This window comes from Megalobrama amblycephala, linkage group LG20, assembly GCF_018812025.1.
Source record: "Megalobrama amblycephala isolate DHTTF-2021 linkage group LG20, ASM1881202v1, whole genome shotgun sequence".
NCBI lineage: Eukaryota > Metazoa > Chordata > Actinopteri > Cypriniformes > Xenocyprididae > Megalobrama > Megalobrama amblycephala.
In genome coordinates, this window is record NC_063063.1 from 28141523 (window position 1) to 28158337 (window position 16815).

At 34.8% G+C, this 16815-nt stretch overlaps 1 protein-coding gene across 1 annotated transcript; it reads left to right on the forward strand.

Annotated features, from left to right (window-relative positions):
* Positions 1-637: 637 nt before the first annotated feature.
* si:ch211-27e6.1 (serine/threonine-protein kinase H1) lies at positions 638-14907 on the forward strand. The gene is made up of 5 exons (XM_048169716.1): positions 638-1116; positions 4026-4059; positions 4247-4792; positions 6669-7428; positions 14021-14907. Exons 3-5 carry the CDS (start codon positions 4521-4523, stop codon positions 14336-14338), a joined length of 1350 nt encoding a protein of 449 aa, XP_048025673.1. The 5' UTR covers positions 638-1116; positions 4026-4059; positions 4247-4520; the 3' UTR covers positions 14339-14907.
* The last annotated feature ends 1908 nt before the right edge of the window (positions 14908-16815 follow it).

A 16815-nucleotide genomic window follows, 5' to 3' on the forward strand; every position in this document is an offset into this window, starting at 1 on the left:
AGTTATTGAGTATTTTTCGTAATATAAAATGAGCAAAAGGGTTTCGGGTTTTGCACTTTTCAGACGGTCCCTTCAGGCGTGTATCTCCGCCATCTGCTCATAGAGACCAATTTATTATAAAACACATTTGAGGAAAATTGGGTTGTTGTAGCTTGTTGTCTAGGCTACTATGATTGGAAGTAGCTGCATTTGTGTTTTAACAACGTTTAGTTCACGAGTTATTAATCCGGGAAGCTCGAATCTGTGAATATATTACCAACCGAACTGCTTGACATAAGCACTGACTGCATTCATTTTTGAGTCCAACAAGTTCAAACTCTATGAGCCGCGCATTATTTGTGTGCATTATTAACGTATGTTACTAACTGAAACACTACTGCCAGCCAGCGGGACATTAAAGAGGAAGTGTTTGTCCGAGCTCACAGCAAGGGAACGATTATAACTTTGCGAGGGAACACAAACATCTTTGCGTGGGAACGCAAAACATCTTTGCGAGGGAACGCAAAAGATTTGAAAAAAAAAAATAAATTCCTCCCATCCCAAATTTTTTTCCACCACCAAGTAAAATTTCCTTCCTTCCCATTTTTTTTTTCTACCACCATGTCCCTTTAGGGGCTCCGTAATTTTTCATGTTCAAGTCCACCGACGTTAACCTGCTAACTCCCCTGCCTGCTTTGTCGGACAAAATGGCGGATTCGGCGTTATAATTGGTTTGATCGCCTGTCAATCAAACTCCTGGCGAAGGGTCAATTGAATGCCACATCAGACATCATGCTACTGTTTAGCATTTATAATAGAATAAAGCCTACTTCACTTACCATTTTTTTTTCCACTTACCAAAAAGTAGTATGCAGTAAGTAATAGCTTCCAGAGTCCAGTCTCAAGTGTTATTTTTCAAGACAAAATTGTTTGAAAGTTGTTTCAGCTGGAGCATATCAGTGCAAAGGTACTATTTAGCTCTGCTGTTCAGTCTCAAGACAGCTCGACCACTTACATTGATTTTACACTAGCAGTTAATATGCCCACTTCACGTGATGCGTTTCATAAAACAGGTTACCGACACCCCCTCCCGCTCATTTCCTGTTTATCAGTGATGAGTTCGTGTAGGAGACAAAGGTTAGTAATTCAAGTTTCTCTTGCCAGCTCCATCTGAACGATTATAAATGGGTCTGATTATTCACTTTGTCATGTGCGTCGACTGCATTTATCATGCTGCCTGATAAGTGACATCATAAGCAAAACACAACAAGCTCTTCATCTGAGTGTAAATCTGCATATAATTGCTGGGCTCCTCGGCATTGTGTCGTTTCCATGGCAATTAAGGTTTCAGATTAGGCAATGGATTAGGCTTGGATTATCTGGGGATTACTATGGATGATCGCAGCAGTCAAAACAAGTTAATTATGCTCTTCATCCATTTATTTCAATCAACTTTGATAAACATAGAAAACTCAATATTGCACTCTAGTGGAGACATCGAAAATTACACTGAGACGATTATTTCTAACAACTTTATTTGTCATACTCATGTACTGAAGGTGCATTCAGTATATTAATATTATTTTATAGCGTCAGCAACAAATATCAGATGTGTTTTCATTGTGTCTAATAAGGATCCAGACGGTTTGACTCAATGTGCACAGTAGTGAGTAGCCTCATTTCATGGAAAGATTCTTTTAAATGAGCTCAGTCATTTACAGCACTCTTAAAATGTGATGGAAAACGTCTTTGTGCCTTTTATGATTAATGCTCAGCTCTTAGCCAGATTATGAAGGTATATTACAGCTCGCAGTAGTCATGAACTCCAGAAATGAAAATGAAGAAAAGAAATGTCCAGTCATTCACAATTTTTGCCTGAAACTTACAGAACTGTCTGTGTTTTATTCAGCATGATTTATTTAGGCTGTGATTTTTATTGAGAGTTTATTGCTTACTTGCTTGTTGCTCTTTCATAATAATAATTCATTAGACTTGATGAAATTTGTAATTATGTTACATTTAAGTTTTAACTTTGTCTCTAATGCTTCTCCTGAAATTTTTTAGGCATAGCTTTGATTAATTGGTTTGGGAAGAATTTGGTGAGAAATGTTTCAGCTCATATTGAGATTTCTTACTTTTGAACAAGATCAATTAAAACAAATATCCCTGTTCTAACCATATAATCTCTGTTCAGTCTCAACTGACATTAAAGAGATCTCTTTTGGGATTTTAACTTTCTATGGACATGTAAGAAGTGTAAACTGGGAATTGTCCAGTCTTTGGCAGACTGTCATTTAAATTTTAATGATAATTGGAAAAAAAATACCATTAAACTGAGCATGGGCTATAATGGGTGGATATTTGTCTATGATTATAGCTATATTTCATTTATATTAAAACAAAAAAAACAGCTTCTGAACATTGTCACATGACTTTTTATAGATTTAACTAAATAGAACATTGTATTTTTTCAGTGTATAAGACAATGTGCAAGTCTTCATTCAACATATTGCATTATATATATATATATATATATATATATATATATATATATATATATATATATATATATATATTAAAAATAATTATTTTATATTATATCAAATAAATACAAATCTTGCTTTTACTGTCTATGTAGTATTTTTTGCACTTATGATTATATATATATATATATATATATATATATATATATATATATACAGTACAGTCCAAAAGTTTGGAACCACTAAGATTATTAATGTTTTTAAAAGAAGTTTCGTCTGCTCACTAAGGCTACATTTATTTAATTAAAAATACAGTAAAAAACAGTAATATTGTGAAATATTATTACAATTTAAAATAACTGTTTTCTATTTGATTATATTTCACAAAGTAATTTATTCCTGTGATGCAAAGCTGAATTTTCAGCATCATTACTCCAGTCTTCAGTGTCACATGATCCTTCAGAAATCATTCTAATATGCTGATCTGCTGCTCAAGAAACATTTAATGTGTACAATTGTACAAAATATTTGTGTACAGTATTTTTTTTTCAGGATTCTTTGATGAATAGAAAGTTCAAAAGAACAGTGTTTATTTGAAATCTAATCTTTTGTAACATTATAAATGTCTTTACTGTCACTTTTTATTGATTTAATGCATCCTTGCTGAATAAAAGTATTCATTTCTTTAATTTCTTTTCAAAAAAATAAAAATAAAAATTCTTACTGACCCCAAACTTTTGAACGGTAGTGTATAATGCTACAGAAGCTTTGTATTTCAGATAAATGCTGTTCTTTTGAACTTTCTATTCATCAAGGAATCCTGAAAAAAAAAAGTACACAACTGTTTTCAACATTGAAAATAATCATAAATGTTTATTGAGCAGCAGATCAGCATATTAGAATGATTTCTGAAGGATCATGTGACACTGAAGACTGGAGTAATGTTGCTGAAAATTCAGCTTTGCATCACAGGAATAAATTACTTTGTCAAATATATTTAAATAGTACACAGTTATTTTAAATTGTAATAATATTTCACAATATTACTGTTTTTTACTGTATTTTTAATTAAATAAATGTAGCCTTGGTGAGCAGACGAAACTTCTTTTAAAAACATTAAAAATCTTAGTGGTTCCAAACTTTTGGACTGTACTGTATGTGTGTGTGTATATATATATATATATATATATATATATATATATATATATATATATATATATATATATATATATATATATATATATATATATACATACATACAGTGGACTACCAGTAAAATTGATAAAAAAAACAAAAATTATTCAGACTCTTTGACCTGAACATGTTTTGCTGAAGTGTTATCTGACAAAATTAAGATTATTTTTTTCTGACACAGTTTAACTCTGAGATCTTTCATATTTTATTACCATTTTTTTAAACTATAGTGATTAAACTGTATTAATGATTTGTATTGATTTACATTTACATTAAACTTCTGAATGACTATATATTGATTTACAATTGTGCCATGACAATTGCCCTATTTAATAATCATGGTTTCCTCTTTTGGCATTTTTAAAATAGTGGCAATGCAAAATGATGCCCACACGGTTCAGAGGTAAGTTTCTTTTATCGATATCTCATTGATTTTATATGTCTGTTTTTTAAAGATAAAACCCTGCTATATACACAGCTATATAAATAAGTGTATCATTTTCAAACTTTACTGCGTCAGGGTTTTAAATAATACAAGTATGCATGGTTTCATCCACAGGTGATCAAGCTGCCTTTGTTTTATGTTACAGGGCAATGATAGTGTTGTTAAAAGGCCCCTGAAATAGCCCGTGGATCAAACACCCATCACTCAGGTGTGAGTTGTTGCACCTGTGCTGAAAATGCACCAGTCATGCGCAGGTGCACAACAGCTGCTGTTCCCTGCACATGATCTTCCAAACCAGCTCCAAAGTCATGTGTCTAAAAGAGGGATCTGTGAAGCTTTATTCAGTTAGGCAAGTGCCAGTCCTTTAACACCATCTGGATGGATAATTTCCATATTTCTCACCCTGTAAGGTGTTTATAATGGGAAGTAGTTCTGGAAAAGTGTTACCTGAGCCCTCCAAAAATGGATGTTTTTCCCTTATTGACTCTGTTGTGAACTTCAAGAAACAAGAGACTGACAGGGAAACGTGTAAAGAGAAACAACAAGCTTGGCTTTGGAGGAGGAGAAGCGACAGAAGAGCTTCCCGAGAAGGAATATCAGAAGGAGTCAAGGAACTGGTTCATCTGGAGGAGAGGATAAGGAATCCTAATGCAAAGTTTCGTGCAAAGTTTGATCCACGCGTCACAGCGAGGTACTGATGATGTGTTTACTTGGACTGAGTTCAGAATAGCATTCTGCCTTACTGCAAAAAAAATATGCACACTATGTCAGTTTTCTCTATATTTCAGTTAAGTTGAGCCAAAATATTGTTTTATACATTACCAAGAGTTTGGGGTTGGGTTAACCCCAATATCATTTCTTAAACAACCATATAGGAAGACGTATCATGGCCATATTCCAGGATGACAGTGTCAAAATTGTGAAAAAATGTTTGGGACGGAGCATGAAAAATTGATGCATAAATGTTGTGATGTTATTTCTATCAACAGGTGCATCAATTTTTGGTCAAGATCTTGCTTTGACAATGCAAGAGGTGAGCACTCTGTAAAGTCTCCTCCAGCACATCCCAAAGACTTTCAATGAATTTAGGGTCAGGACTCAGAGGTCCAAATTCATGTGTGAAAATGAATCTTCATGCGCCCTCCCAACCATTCTTTCACAATTTGAGCCTGATGAATCTTGACATTGTCATCCTGGAATATGGCCATGATACAAAACTATATTTAAAATGTAAAATAATTGGAAGCCTCTCAGTGAATTGAGCATGAATGTCATGAGGTGATGATGGTCATTTGACTAACTGCTGTTGATCATTGTTACAAACTACATTCTTGCTATTCTTAGGTAAATAGTAGCCAGTATTCAGTGTATACTCAGTATGCAGTAAACAGGAAGCTATTCCATTCCTAACATATCATTTATGAAAGATTCTTGATAATGCCATAAACTTTATTACTTTAGACTGGATGACAGAATTAAGATATCAAACACGACATGTTTATTAAAGATGTAATTAAATGCTTTATTATATTTATTAGTCCACCAGTGCCACTCTCAGCATTTAATATCAGCCTAAAAGTAATAATGAAATGTAATTTATGAAATAATGTGATGGAATTTAATTTGATGCATCCAATTACAGCAGCACAATAGTCTCTCATAGCAGATGCTTCAGTATTCATCAGGGTTATTAAAGTTAACTAAAATTAAAATCATAAAAAAAAACATTTTCATTATTTAAATAAAATAAAGATAATTAAATAAAATATGAAAAATCACTTATTTTATAATTGTATTACTATGTATAACTTATTTCAGCTAGTTGCTTAGAAAACATTTCATTTAGTTTAACTTGTAATAAATTAAATAAAACAGAAATAAAAATTAGTAAAAACTATTTATACATATATTTTAAAAAATTAAGTAAAATGAAAATGGAAAATATAAAAATAAATGCTTAATTAAAAACATAAAAGAAAAGAGGATCTATTATGCTTTTTTATATTTTCAACTTTCTTTTATTGTTTAATGTTGCTGTTTGAGCACGAAAAAAGGTCTGCAAAGTTACAAAGTCACTCCAAAAGGAGTTATTCTCTATATCAGTGCACACTTTTTCTGAACTCCCTGAATTCCTTGATTATAGTCTTGAGTTTTCTTCCGGGAATGAACACATCACAATATCCCTTATTTAAATAATTCCCACCCCAGGGCATATGCAAAATAAGGGGCATGGCCTGGTTTAGTTGCGTCAGCAGTGTTTTGAAACTTGCAGTTATGGTAAGGGGCGTGGCATTTCTAAAACACGGTTGGCCAATCACAACACACTGGTCAAGCTGACCAATCAGAGCACATTACACTTTTCAGAAGGAGGGGCTTCATAGAGACAGGAACTAAACAGAGCGTTACTGACAGACTGGGAAGGGTTTTTTTTTTTAATTTCAAGCATGCAAACCTGTTCTAGCAGACTCCAAAAACAAAAATAACACAAAAAAGGCACATTATAACACATTATATGGCCTCTTAAACAAAAACTATAATGATACTAAAAGTGTTTATATCTGTTCTAGGTACGACATCAAGGCTCTGATTGGCTGTGGGAGCTTCAGCCGCGTGGTTCGTGCTGAGCACCGGCGCTCGCGCCAACCCTTCGCCATTAAACTTCTGGAGGTCAAAGGTCGTGAGGGTCACGAGGCCTGTCAGGCAGAGCTCGGTGTCCTGCGAAGAGTGAACCACAGCAATGTCATCCGCCTGGCTGAGGTGTTCGAAACGCCGCATCGCGTCTATCTCGTTCTGGAGCTGGCCACCGGAGGAGAGCTCTTGGAGCGCACGGTCGCCCGAGGAACCTTCAGAGAACGGGACGCCACCAATGCCTTGAAGATGGTGGCCAGCGGGCTGTGCTATCTCCACGCCCTGGGTGTCATCCACAGGGACCTCAAACCCGAAAACCTGCTGTACTACCACCCGGGACAGGACTCGCGCTTGATCATAACAGACTTTGGGCTCGCCTGTTGGGACATCAAGACGCCGGGCTCATTTCAAAGCAAGAATGTTTCGACCCACGACACAAATTGCGACTCGTCCTTTAGCACTATAGACTTTGAGAAGAGCCGTCAGGGTAAAGATTGGGCTGTGAGGACGCTCTGTGGCACACCGGAGTACCTGGCCCCTGAGATGCTGTCTCGGAGACCTTGTAGCAGCGCTGTGGATATGTGGGCGCTGGGCGTCATCAGTTACATCGTGCTGAGCGGCTCACTGCCCTTCGACCAGAGCAGCCGACCGCGGCTCTTCAGGGCCATTCTCAGGGGCAGCTACAGTTTCCATGGTGATGTGAGTGTCACAATGCCTTTCCTTACTGTTATCTTAGAATTGGTTTGAGACAACAAATGCACACATTCAGTGGCTTAAGAAGAATTTGGACACATAAGACTAGGGATGCACGATGGGATTTTTTTGGCTGATACCAATTTTAACAAACAACTATTGGCAGTTGACAGCCTTCAGAGGTTATTTTTGCTATCAAATATTTCTTAATCACAACATTAATTATTTTACCCAGAGAAAATGTTGGGTTTTGCAACAGACATTATACATTACTCAGTGGCAGTGCCATCACACAGTTGATTAATTAACTATGGGTTTATTGTATCTGTCTTTTTTATGCTATAGCCAATATGCTGATGGTTTTTAATTGATCAAAAATCGCCCGATAAATATCGGCGGCTGATAAATTTGTGCATTTTCGCATAAGACACACTTAAAATTGTCTGAATGTCATTGCATTAGATAACAAATTATCAAACCAAATGCAGCTAAAGCTTTCTCAAAGCTAACTTCAGCAGGGTCCTAAATTAACATTTTGAATTATCAATGGCTGGTGAATTGATGACATTTTCTGACATTTTCATAAATATTTCTTGCGGTGTCATCATTCATAAGATGAGTCAGTTTCGTCCTTGCAGCTGTTTCAAAAACACATGAATACTCATTTAATTTTTCTTCCTCATATTTTCATTTTGGTGACTTAATGCGTACCATATTTCGCATATGTCTTTATAGTTTATAGTTTATACTGTATGTCTTTAAACTGTTTATTTATTTATTTAATACATTGGTTTTTACAATTATAAAATTATTACAATTAATAATACAATTAACATATACATAACATATACAATTAATATATATATATAAATCTATGGTTTTTGGTATATTTGTACTAGTGTGTGCAGGACACTATAGTTCATTTATGTAAGTGAGGATAGCAAAATAAAGTAAACTGTGACATATTATACCCAGAAATTCTTCATACCGTGGACTACCAGTAAAATGGATACAAATTTGGGACCAAAAATTATTCAGACACTTTGACCTGACCATGTTTTGCTTAAGTGTTATCTGACATAATTAAGATTAATTTTTTCTGACACAGTTTAACTCTGAGATCTTGTCATATTTTATTACCATTTTTTAAACTATAGTGAATAAACTGTAATAATGAATGAAATGTTCAAGGGTGTTCTGAATAAAGTTTGGTGACTGTATAAATATATATTATATTATATTATATTATATTATATTATATTATATTATATTATATTATATTATATTATATTATATTATATTATATTATATTATATATACTTCTTAATTCTTCTTAATTTTGGGCCTTAAAATAAATGCTGAATGTTCTGTTCATCAAAGAATCCTGAAAAAAAGGGTAACACTTTACTTAAACCTTAATTTGTAATGCATTATAAAGGTAATGTACATTTAATGCATTACAACTTTTCATAAATTGTAACCCAACTTAAAATGCATTATAATATTTGCAGAAAGTGGTTGTCTGTCATGTTTAATGCATTATACTTTCTAAAGGTGTAACAATGAGCACATAAGTATTTTATAAAGTATATATAATGTATAATAACTGTGGTTACAATTATTCATGAGACTGTACAATGCATAATAAGGTGCATTACAAGGCATAATTAATGCATTAAAAATACAATTATAATGCATTTTATATATATATATATATATATATATATATATATAAAGGCTTTTAGTTAATTGTTACCAAAAAATGTATCTCAGTTTAAGAGAATTTTTCAAGAACAGAGAAAAAATCTTTTGTTTTAATGCCATAATGACATTTAATACATTTTTTTAACCGTGACTTAATTATCCAAATACTTTCTTGGCCAACTATGTTGTGATATATTTATATTTTCTTTGTATACTTTATTCATGATCTTCATAATCAAAATGGAGCTTGTGATGGCCTAACCAGACCACCAGCACTGAGACACCTGGAATGAACCAGAGCGAGGAAACATTCAGCCAAGTGTAAAGTAAAGGGCAAAGAGAGTTTGTGTGTGTGGGAAGGTGAAATCTAGTCACCTGTGTAAACAGCCACCAGCTACCTGACTGATGTGTCACCCACCCACAGCACGTCAGCTTGCTTTGTCTCAAGGGTGTGTGTGTGTGTGAGGTGAGAGGTGGTAATCAGAGGGGAAGGAGAGGGGAGAGGAGCTTCACCACAGGGTTTTTATCACCTTTAAACTGCAAAGAGACACACACATTTCTTTACCACTTCCAACCCCTAGAGCTGTGAAATTATAGGTGCAGTAGTACAGCAATAATTGCTGTTCTCTTGAAGAAAAAGAACATAAACTATGAGGCTCTTTATAATCCTGCTGCTCAGAGACAGTAATCAAGCACATGCAGAAATTATTATTGTTATTTTATTTTATTTATTTATTTTATTTTGTTTGATATAGGACTACTGAGACACAATATAACAGGTAGTTGCAGAGACAGACTGTATTAAGTAGGTTAATATCCACCATGTCATGCCTTGCATATGCTATAAAGCCACAGTATTGCACCTGTGGTGATTCTTAATTGATTTTCCATTTAAAGTCGGACCATTTGACCCATTTGTTTAATTGCATGGAAATTTATTGTTTTAATACCTTTGTGTGTGTGTGTGTGTGTGTGTGTGTGTGTGTGTGTGTGTGTGTGTGTGTGTGTGTGTGTGTGTAGCTTTACCATGCATCCATATGAAGTTGTCTTGTGTGCTTATATACAGACGGTCACCTCTTTAATAAACATGTTTTATTTTGATATTTTTCTAGGACATGAAGTGCATCCTTAGATTGTAAAAAAGAGAGAGATTAAATAGCTGAAAATATTTATTTATTATTTTAAACATTACTATATTAAATAAAATTTTATATTATTTAATAAACAAAAGTACTAACATACACTTGTTTTGTTTTGCTACTTAAATGCTACTTTTTTTTTTTTTTTATATATATATATATATATATATATATATATATATATATATATATATATATATATATATATATATATATATATATATATATATATATATATATATAGGTAACACTATTTTAGTGGCCTTGTTATAAATTACCTTAGTATTAACTATAAATTAGGCATAATTACATGCAACTAACCCTCAACCAAACCCTAAGCCTACAGTAAGTACATGTTGTTAATTAATATTACTCAGTACTTAAATGTATAATTTCACAACAAGGACACCTTAAAATAAATAAATTATTTTCAAAAATATATGAAAACAGCATGAATACTGATAAACAATAAAGAACTTGGTACATGCAGTTTTGTTATTGATTTTACAATTTCTGATTTATTCATGTATTTTTCATTTGCATTCTATTTTTAAACCCCACGGCTCCTTATATTTCCTGTATATTGATGTTAAAGTTAATCAAAACATCTTGCTGTGGCAACACTGTGCGCTGAACACACCTGATAATTTCACTTTAAATGTGTTTCATCTCTCTCATTTAATACTACACAGATGATACTCACACACACTTATTAAAGACGCCGGAGAACGCAACACAACAAAGTTTAAAAACAACTTATAATAAGGACTGAACCTTTTTCTTTTTTTTTTTTTTTTTTTCATTAAAGCCTGATTTCAGAATTAATTTTTTTATTTGAGCCTCACTGTGAATTCAAATGCTCTGCCATGGTGTGTAATTAGAAACCAGTCGGCCATCCTTTATAGGTTAAGCATATGCACACACGCAGCGCACGGACCCATGTTTCTGCGCAGATATATATTTAACCACATGAATACACAATCACTCTGCAGGACAGAATGATATATTGAACCACAGAACACCAGAGGTAGTCGTTCGGCTCTCACTGTGTTTTATTGATGTCAGATTTTCAGAAATTGCTGGATTCTTTACTTCAGTTGACACGGTTGACACAGACCACAGCAAGACTAATGTACTTTAATGTTTTCTTGTAAAACTCACACACACTTTATTTTTTGAATGTGTTTCGGTGTGTGTTTGAATGAAACTTGCTCTTTAAAATCTCTTTGTCAGCAGCAGACTTGCAGTTGTCAATTTCATGGATGATTAATTGCCATTACTGTGTGTGTGTGTGTGTGTGTGGTGACAAAATGTCCCAAGAATAGTAATACCAGTAATTTGTGACCTTGTGTGGACTTTTTTTGGTCGAAAGCAGCTAATAAATCATACTAAATTATGTTTTTTGGCAATGTAAAAATGCAGAACATTTAGTATGCATACGCAACATTGTCATGTGACGTCATCTGGTTGCATATTTACTTCAGCATCTTCGTGGCCACATTACCACCTAGTGTGTGCATTACTTTCTAATAATTCAACGGTCCGGACTCGTAGTCAATTATTCCGCTTATACTACGGTTATCACACCTCAAGACACTGTTCAGATGTTGTATTTCAAAACATTTTTCAGGTTTTTGTCCTTAAAACACTCTTCTGTGTGGGACTAATTTCTTGCGCATCTCATCCCAAGCCTCGTTTCATTGCTAATTCCAAAACGTCATTTCAGAACTAGTAACGGAGGCCCCGTTTACACTAGTGCGTTTTCGTTTTAAAACACACAAGTTTTGCTACGGTTACGCCTGTTGTTTACACTACACCAGTGATAGCATCATGATATCATGATATTTTTAGTGATATTTGTAAATTGTCTTTCTAAATGTTTTGTTAGCATGTTGCTAATGTACTGTTAAATGTGGTTAAAGTTACCATTGTTTCTTACTGTATTCACGGAGACAAGAGCCGTCGCTATTTTCATTTTTAAACACTTGCAGTCTGTATAATTCATAAACACAACTTCATTCTTTATAAATCTCTCCAACAGTGTGTAATGTTAGCTTTAGCCACGGAGCACTATCAAACTCATTCAGAATCAATGTAAACATCCAAATAAATACTATACTCACAGGAATCGATGCATGCATGCAGCATGCATGACGAACACTTTGTAAAGATCCATTTTGAGGGTTATATTAGCTGTGTGAACTTTGTTTATGCTGGTTAAGGCAGTCGAGAGCTCGGGGGCGGGGAGCGCGAGATTTAAAGGGGCCGCGCACTGAATCTGTGCATATATTATTATGGCTCAAAATAGGCAGTTAAAAAAAATTAATAAAAAAAAATCTATGGGGTATTTTGAGCTGAAACTTCACAGACACATTCAGGGGACACCTTAGACTTATATTCCATCTTGTTAAAACTGGTTCTAGGGCACCTTTAAGTGATGTGACAGCTTCCTTTTATGTAGCTTATCCAATCAGAATTTAGAGTCAGAATCATCTTTTATAAACTCTTTTTGATTCACACAGTGCTCGATCCCTTATTATTCTTGCTTGCATTTCTTGTTTTTCTTCCTGCTATACCATAAAATCAATTTCTCAGATACCAGAGATGGTTATTAACTCCTTCAAATTAGTGGTGAGTCACAGATCTATTCAAAACCGGTGACATTTATTGACTAATGTCTTCACATTCAGATGGCGACGAGGCGAAAATGCCATGTTGTATATCTAATGCAGCTTAAGAGGCAGAAGCATCAGTAGCACAGGTCACCGGTGGTCAGACAGCGACGGTCAGGCCTCCATTCAGGCAGAATCCATGTCTGTGTACTCAGTGACATTTACAGCCGTTGCTGTGCTGTGATCGGTAATGAGTTGATGCTGTTCTAAACACAGACTGAATGCAAAACCAGCAATGAATGGAAAGAATGGTAGGTTTTCATGCAGGAGAAGTGTGGGCTGGAGAATTTGCCGGACTTTTGAGTTACTGATTCAGTAGAGATCCTTGAGATCGATATAAGGATTCTGATAAAGATTTTTTCATTACTTGGGGACTTTTCAAGGCTATTGAATCACACCAGACAATTGGTGTTAAACTAAAAATGTCCTTTTTAATTAATTTTTGTTGTATTATAAGGAATAAAATGTTCCTAGATGTTTTCAGACAAAAGATGTGCATATTATACATATTCACTGTATAAAGCGAATATAAAAAATTCTTTACACCCCTGTTTTTGTGATGTAAAAAATTAAACAAAAATAATAGTAGGCTATTGTTTTAGTTTGGTCATTTCAGTGGCATTACATAGGTTGTCATTTTTGCATTAAAGGTGCATAAGTTCTGATATTATTTATATTTGTTTCATTTTTTACATCACAAAAAATTGTGTTTTATATGCACTGTATTTGTTTTTAAATTCATTCATTTTATTTTATATATAAAATAATTTTCATTTTATATTTTTGTTTTTATTTATTTCATTTGATTTATTTTATTGACCTTAAGCATTTACTGTATGGCACATTTCAATGTGGATTATTTTATTATATTTTTTTTTTTCATTTTTTATTTTATTTTATTTTATTTTGAACATGCAACATAATTTTGTTGATGACCACATTAACATATGACTGCCCACATTCTCAAATCACAGCAACTGAGCCCCAAACTTTTTTTTTTTAATGAAAAAATCCATGATTAACATTATGTGTGGACTTTTATTATACTGATAAACTCTTTCTCTCTCAATCTCTCTCTTTCAGCCATGGAAATCAGTATCTACATTGGCCAAAAGCTTCATCGATGGCCTCCTGACCCTTGAGCCTGAGCATCGTATGACCGCTGAGGAAGCTCTTAAGCATCCGTGGCTGGTCAGCATGGCAGCCTGTTCATCTAACAAGAACCTTCACCGCTCCATTTCCCGAAACCTCCAGCGGCGGGCTTCACGGGCCTCCTCTCGCTGCCCCAGTTCGGGCTCTACTCCTGGGTCACGGATCTCGATGAGGTCTGGGTCACGACCAGGTTCTGGGCCTTGGTTAGGGGTCAGCGACAGATCACAGTGCCTGAAGATCGCTACTTAAAAGGGGACATATCATAAAAATCTGACTTTTTCCATGTTTAAGTGCTATAATCGGGTCCCTGGTGCATCTACCAATGCAGAAAACGTGAAAAAGGACAACCCAGTAACTTTGTTTTGGCAAGCCTTCCACTGGAAGCATCTGTAAAAACGAGCCACTCAGATTTCACTTCCCTTGTGACGTAGGAAGGGGATCTTATTATAATATTATCGTCCCTTTATCTGCACGTTTCCACCCACGGCGCCGCCATTTTGTTTTAGCAAGTGAAAACGGTGTACCAGTTCTAATGCCATGGAAAAATTTTGAGCAAAGCATGCTAACTGATCTGTTTTTGGCTGCGCAGACGAGCACAAAACACTATTTAGTCTCAGTAGCTTGGATAGCCTGCAAGTTGACCCTGGCAAGCTTGATTGCTAAAAAAGGAGCATTTCTGTCCGAGCGAAAAAGATTAGACCATTCACAGCATTTGATAGCAATCATAACCGTTAGCCTGGTTGTGTATGGCTCTGTTTGGCAAACAGGTACGCTGTATAGTGGGCATCCATATGGGTTTTGCACAAAAGATTAACATGACGGCACATGCTAGTGGATGAGTTGATTCAACTACAGCAACTACATAAATTTATCCACTAACCATTCAGAAACGTCTAAAAGTTGTAACTTCTTCCTGAGTCTCTCCATCAGTGTCGACTCCGGTTTGAACAATGTAAGGCTGAACACAGTTACTGACAATCCTCATTTTGGCTGTGTGAGATTCTCCAGCTTTGTTGTTGTTGAGCAACTGAAGCACGAGCTGTTAAAGCTCCGCCCTCTTCTGTATAGAGGGATGGGAGCAGCAGCTCATTTGCATTTAAAGGGACACACACAAAAACTGCATTTTTTTGCTTACACGCAAATAGGGGCAAATTTGACAATATTAATTTTAAATATAATAAATGATCATGATCTGTGAGGTATTTTGAGCTGAAACTTCACAGACACATTTTGGGGTAACCAGAGGCATTATAGGTCCCCTTTAAAGGGTCAAGGTTTGGCTGGTTACCATGGACCCAGTTTTGTTGTTGTTGTTTTTCCACTACAAGATTTCTAGGTGAGAGGCCCAACACATTCCACATGAACAAAACAGCCTATTTAATTCTGAACATTATAAGTGGACCTCAAGGAACAAAATTAAAGGATAAAAAATTTATACGATTCCTTAAAATTTGTAGATAAACTTTAATGTAGAAATACAGACTTGTTTTTTGAAAGGTAAATCATGTATGCATCCATACTAATATATTCATGATGCATTTGTGCTAATAGTATCATTTTTTCGAGATCTTCAGCATATTTGTGATCTCCTATTCATGATGAACAGTAAAGGAGTTTAAAGTCTCTATAAAAAGAAAACCACAGATCAGCACCTCTGCTCGCTTCTCCCACATTCATTCCATCATTAATCAGATGAGGATGAACTGATTATATAAACTCACCATTCTATTTTAAAATGTACATTTTTCACCCCTGAAGAACCACGCACCAGACTAAAATGCAAATGGAAAGGGAGTGTAACCTCTGATGGTCAGATCTGCAGATTTTCTGTCCTGCTTTTCTTCATATTACTGTTTTTGCTTGGTGAGAGCCCCTGTAGATTTACTGTGTGAAGAAATTAAGACTTTTATTCAGCAAGGATGCATTAAATTGATCAAAAGTGGCAGTAAAAAGGTTACTCTTTCTCCATAACTTGACTTGCATAAGGCGGTTTAACGCAAGCTAGTTGATATAGTTTATAAAGTTTTAAATATGGATATTTTTCTAACAAAAACCCATCGCTTCACTTCAGAAGGCCTTTATTAACCTTCTGGAGCCGTGTGGAATATTTTTATGATGGGTTGCTGTCAGAAAAAAAGGTACGGCGCTGTCACTGGGGCAGTACCCTAAGGTACAAAAGTGAAAAGGTACATCTTTGTACCTTACTTACCCCTAAATGGTGCATATTAGTACCTTAAAGCTACATATTAGTACTTTAAAAGTGCATATTTGTACCTTAAAGGTACATATTAGTACCTTTTTACCTTTGTACCTTAGGGTACTGCCCCAGTGACAGCGCCGTACCTTTTTTTCTGACAGTGATGGATGCACTTTTTTGGGCTTCAAAATCTCCCCCCTTTACTACCATTATAAAGCTTAGAAGAGCCAGGATATATTTTAATATAACTCAGATTGTGTTCGTCTGAATGAAGATAGTCATATACAGCTAGGATGGCTTGAGGGTGAGTAAATCATGGGATAATGTTCATATTTGGGTGAACGATCCCTTTAAGTCATGCTAAAAACAAGCATATAAGCTGCTGATGTTTTGACTTGATCTTTGACATATTAGGGAGTTTTTCCTTGCCACATCATTGATGTGATTGTCACTGTTTTCTGTAAAACTCTGGTAATATTACATTTCCTTTTTCAGAGTTATGAAGTAGCTTTATGGTGTAATAAGGTAA

Excerpts from the sequence above, each read along its gene's own strand:
- si:ch211-27e6.1 (XM_048169716.1), top strand. The coding sequence starts at position 4,521 with ATGGGAAGTAGTTCTGGAAAAGTGTTACCTGAGCCCTCCAAAAATGGA. Across the intron at positions 4,793-6,668 it reads GATCCACGCGTCACAGCGAG|GTACGACATCAAGGCTCTGA; the intron begins GTACTGATGATG and ends TATCTGTTCTAG. Across the intron at positions 7,429-14,020 it reads GCTACAGTTTCCATGGTGAT|CCATGGAAATCAGTATCTAC; the intron begins GTGAGTGTCACA and ends TCTCTCTTTCAG.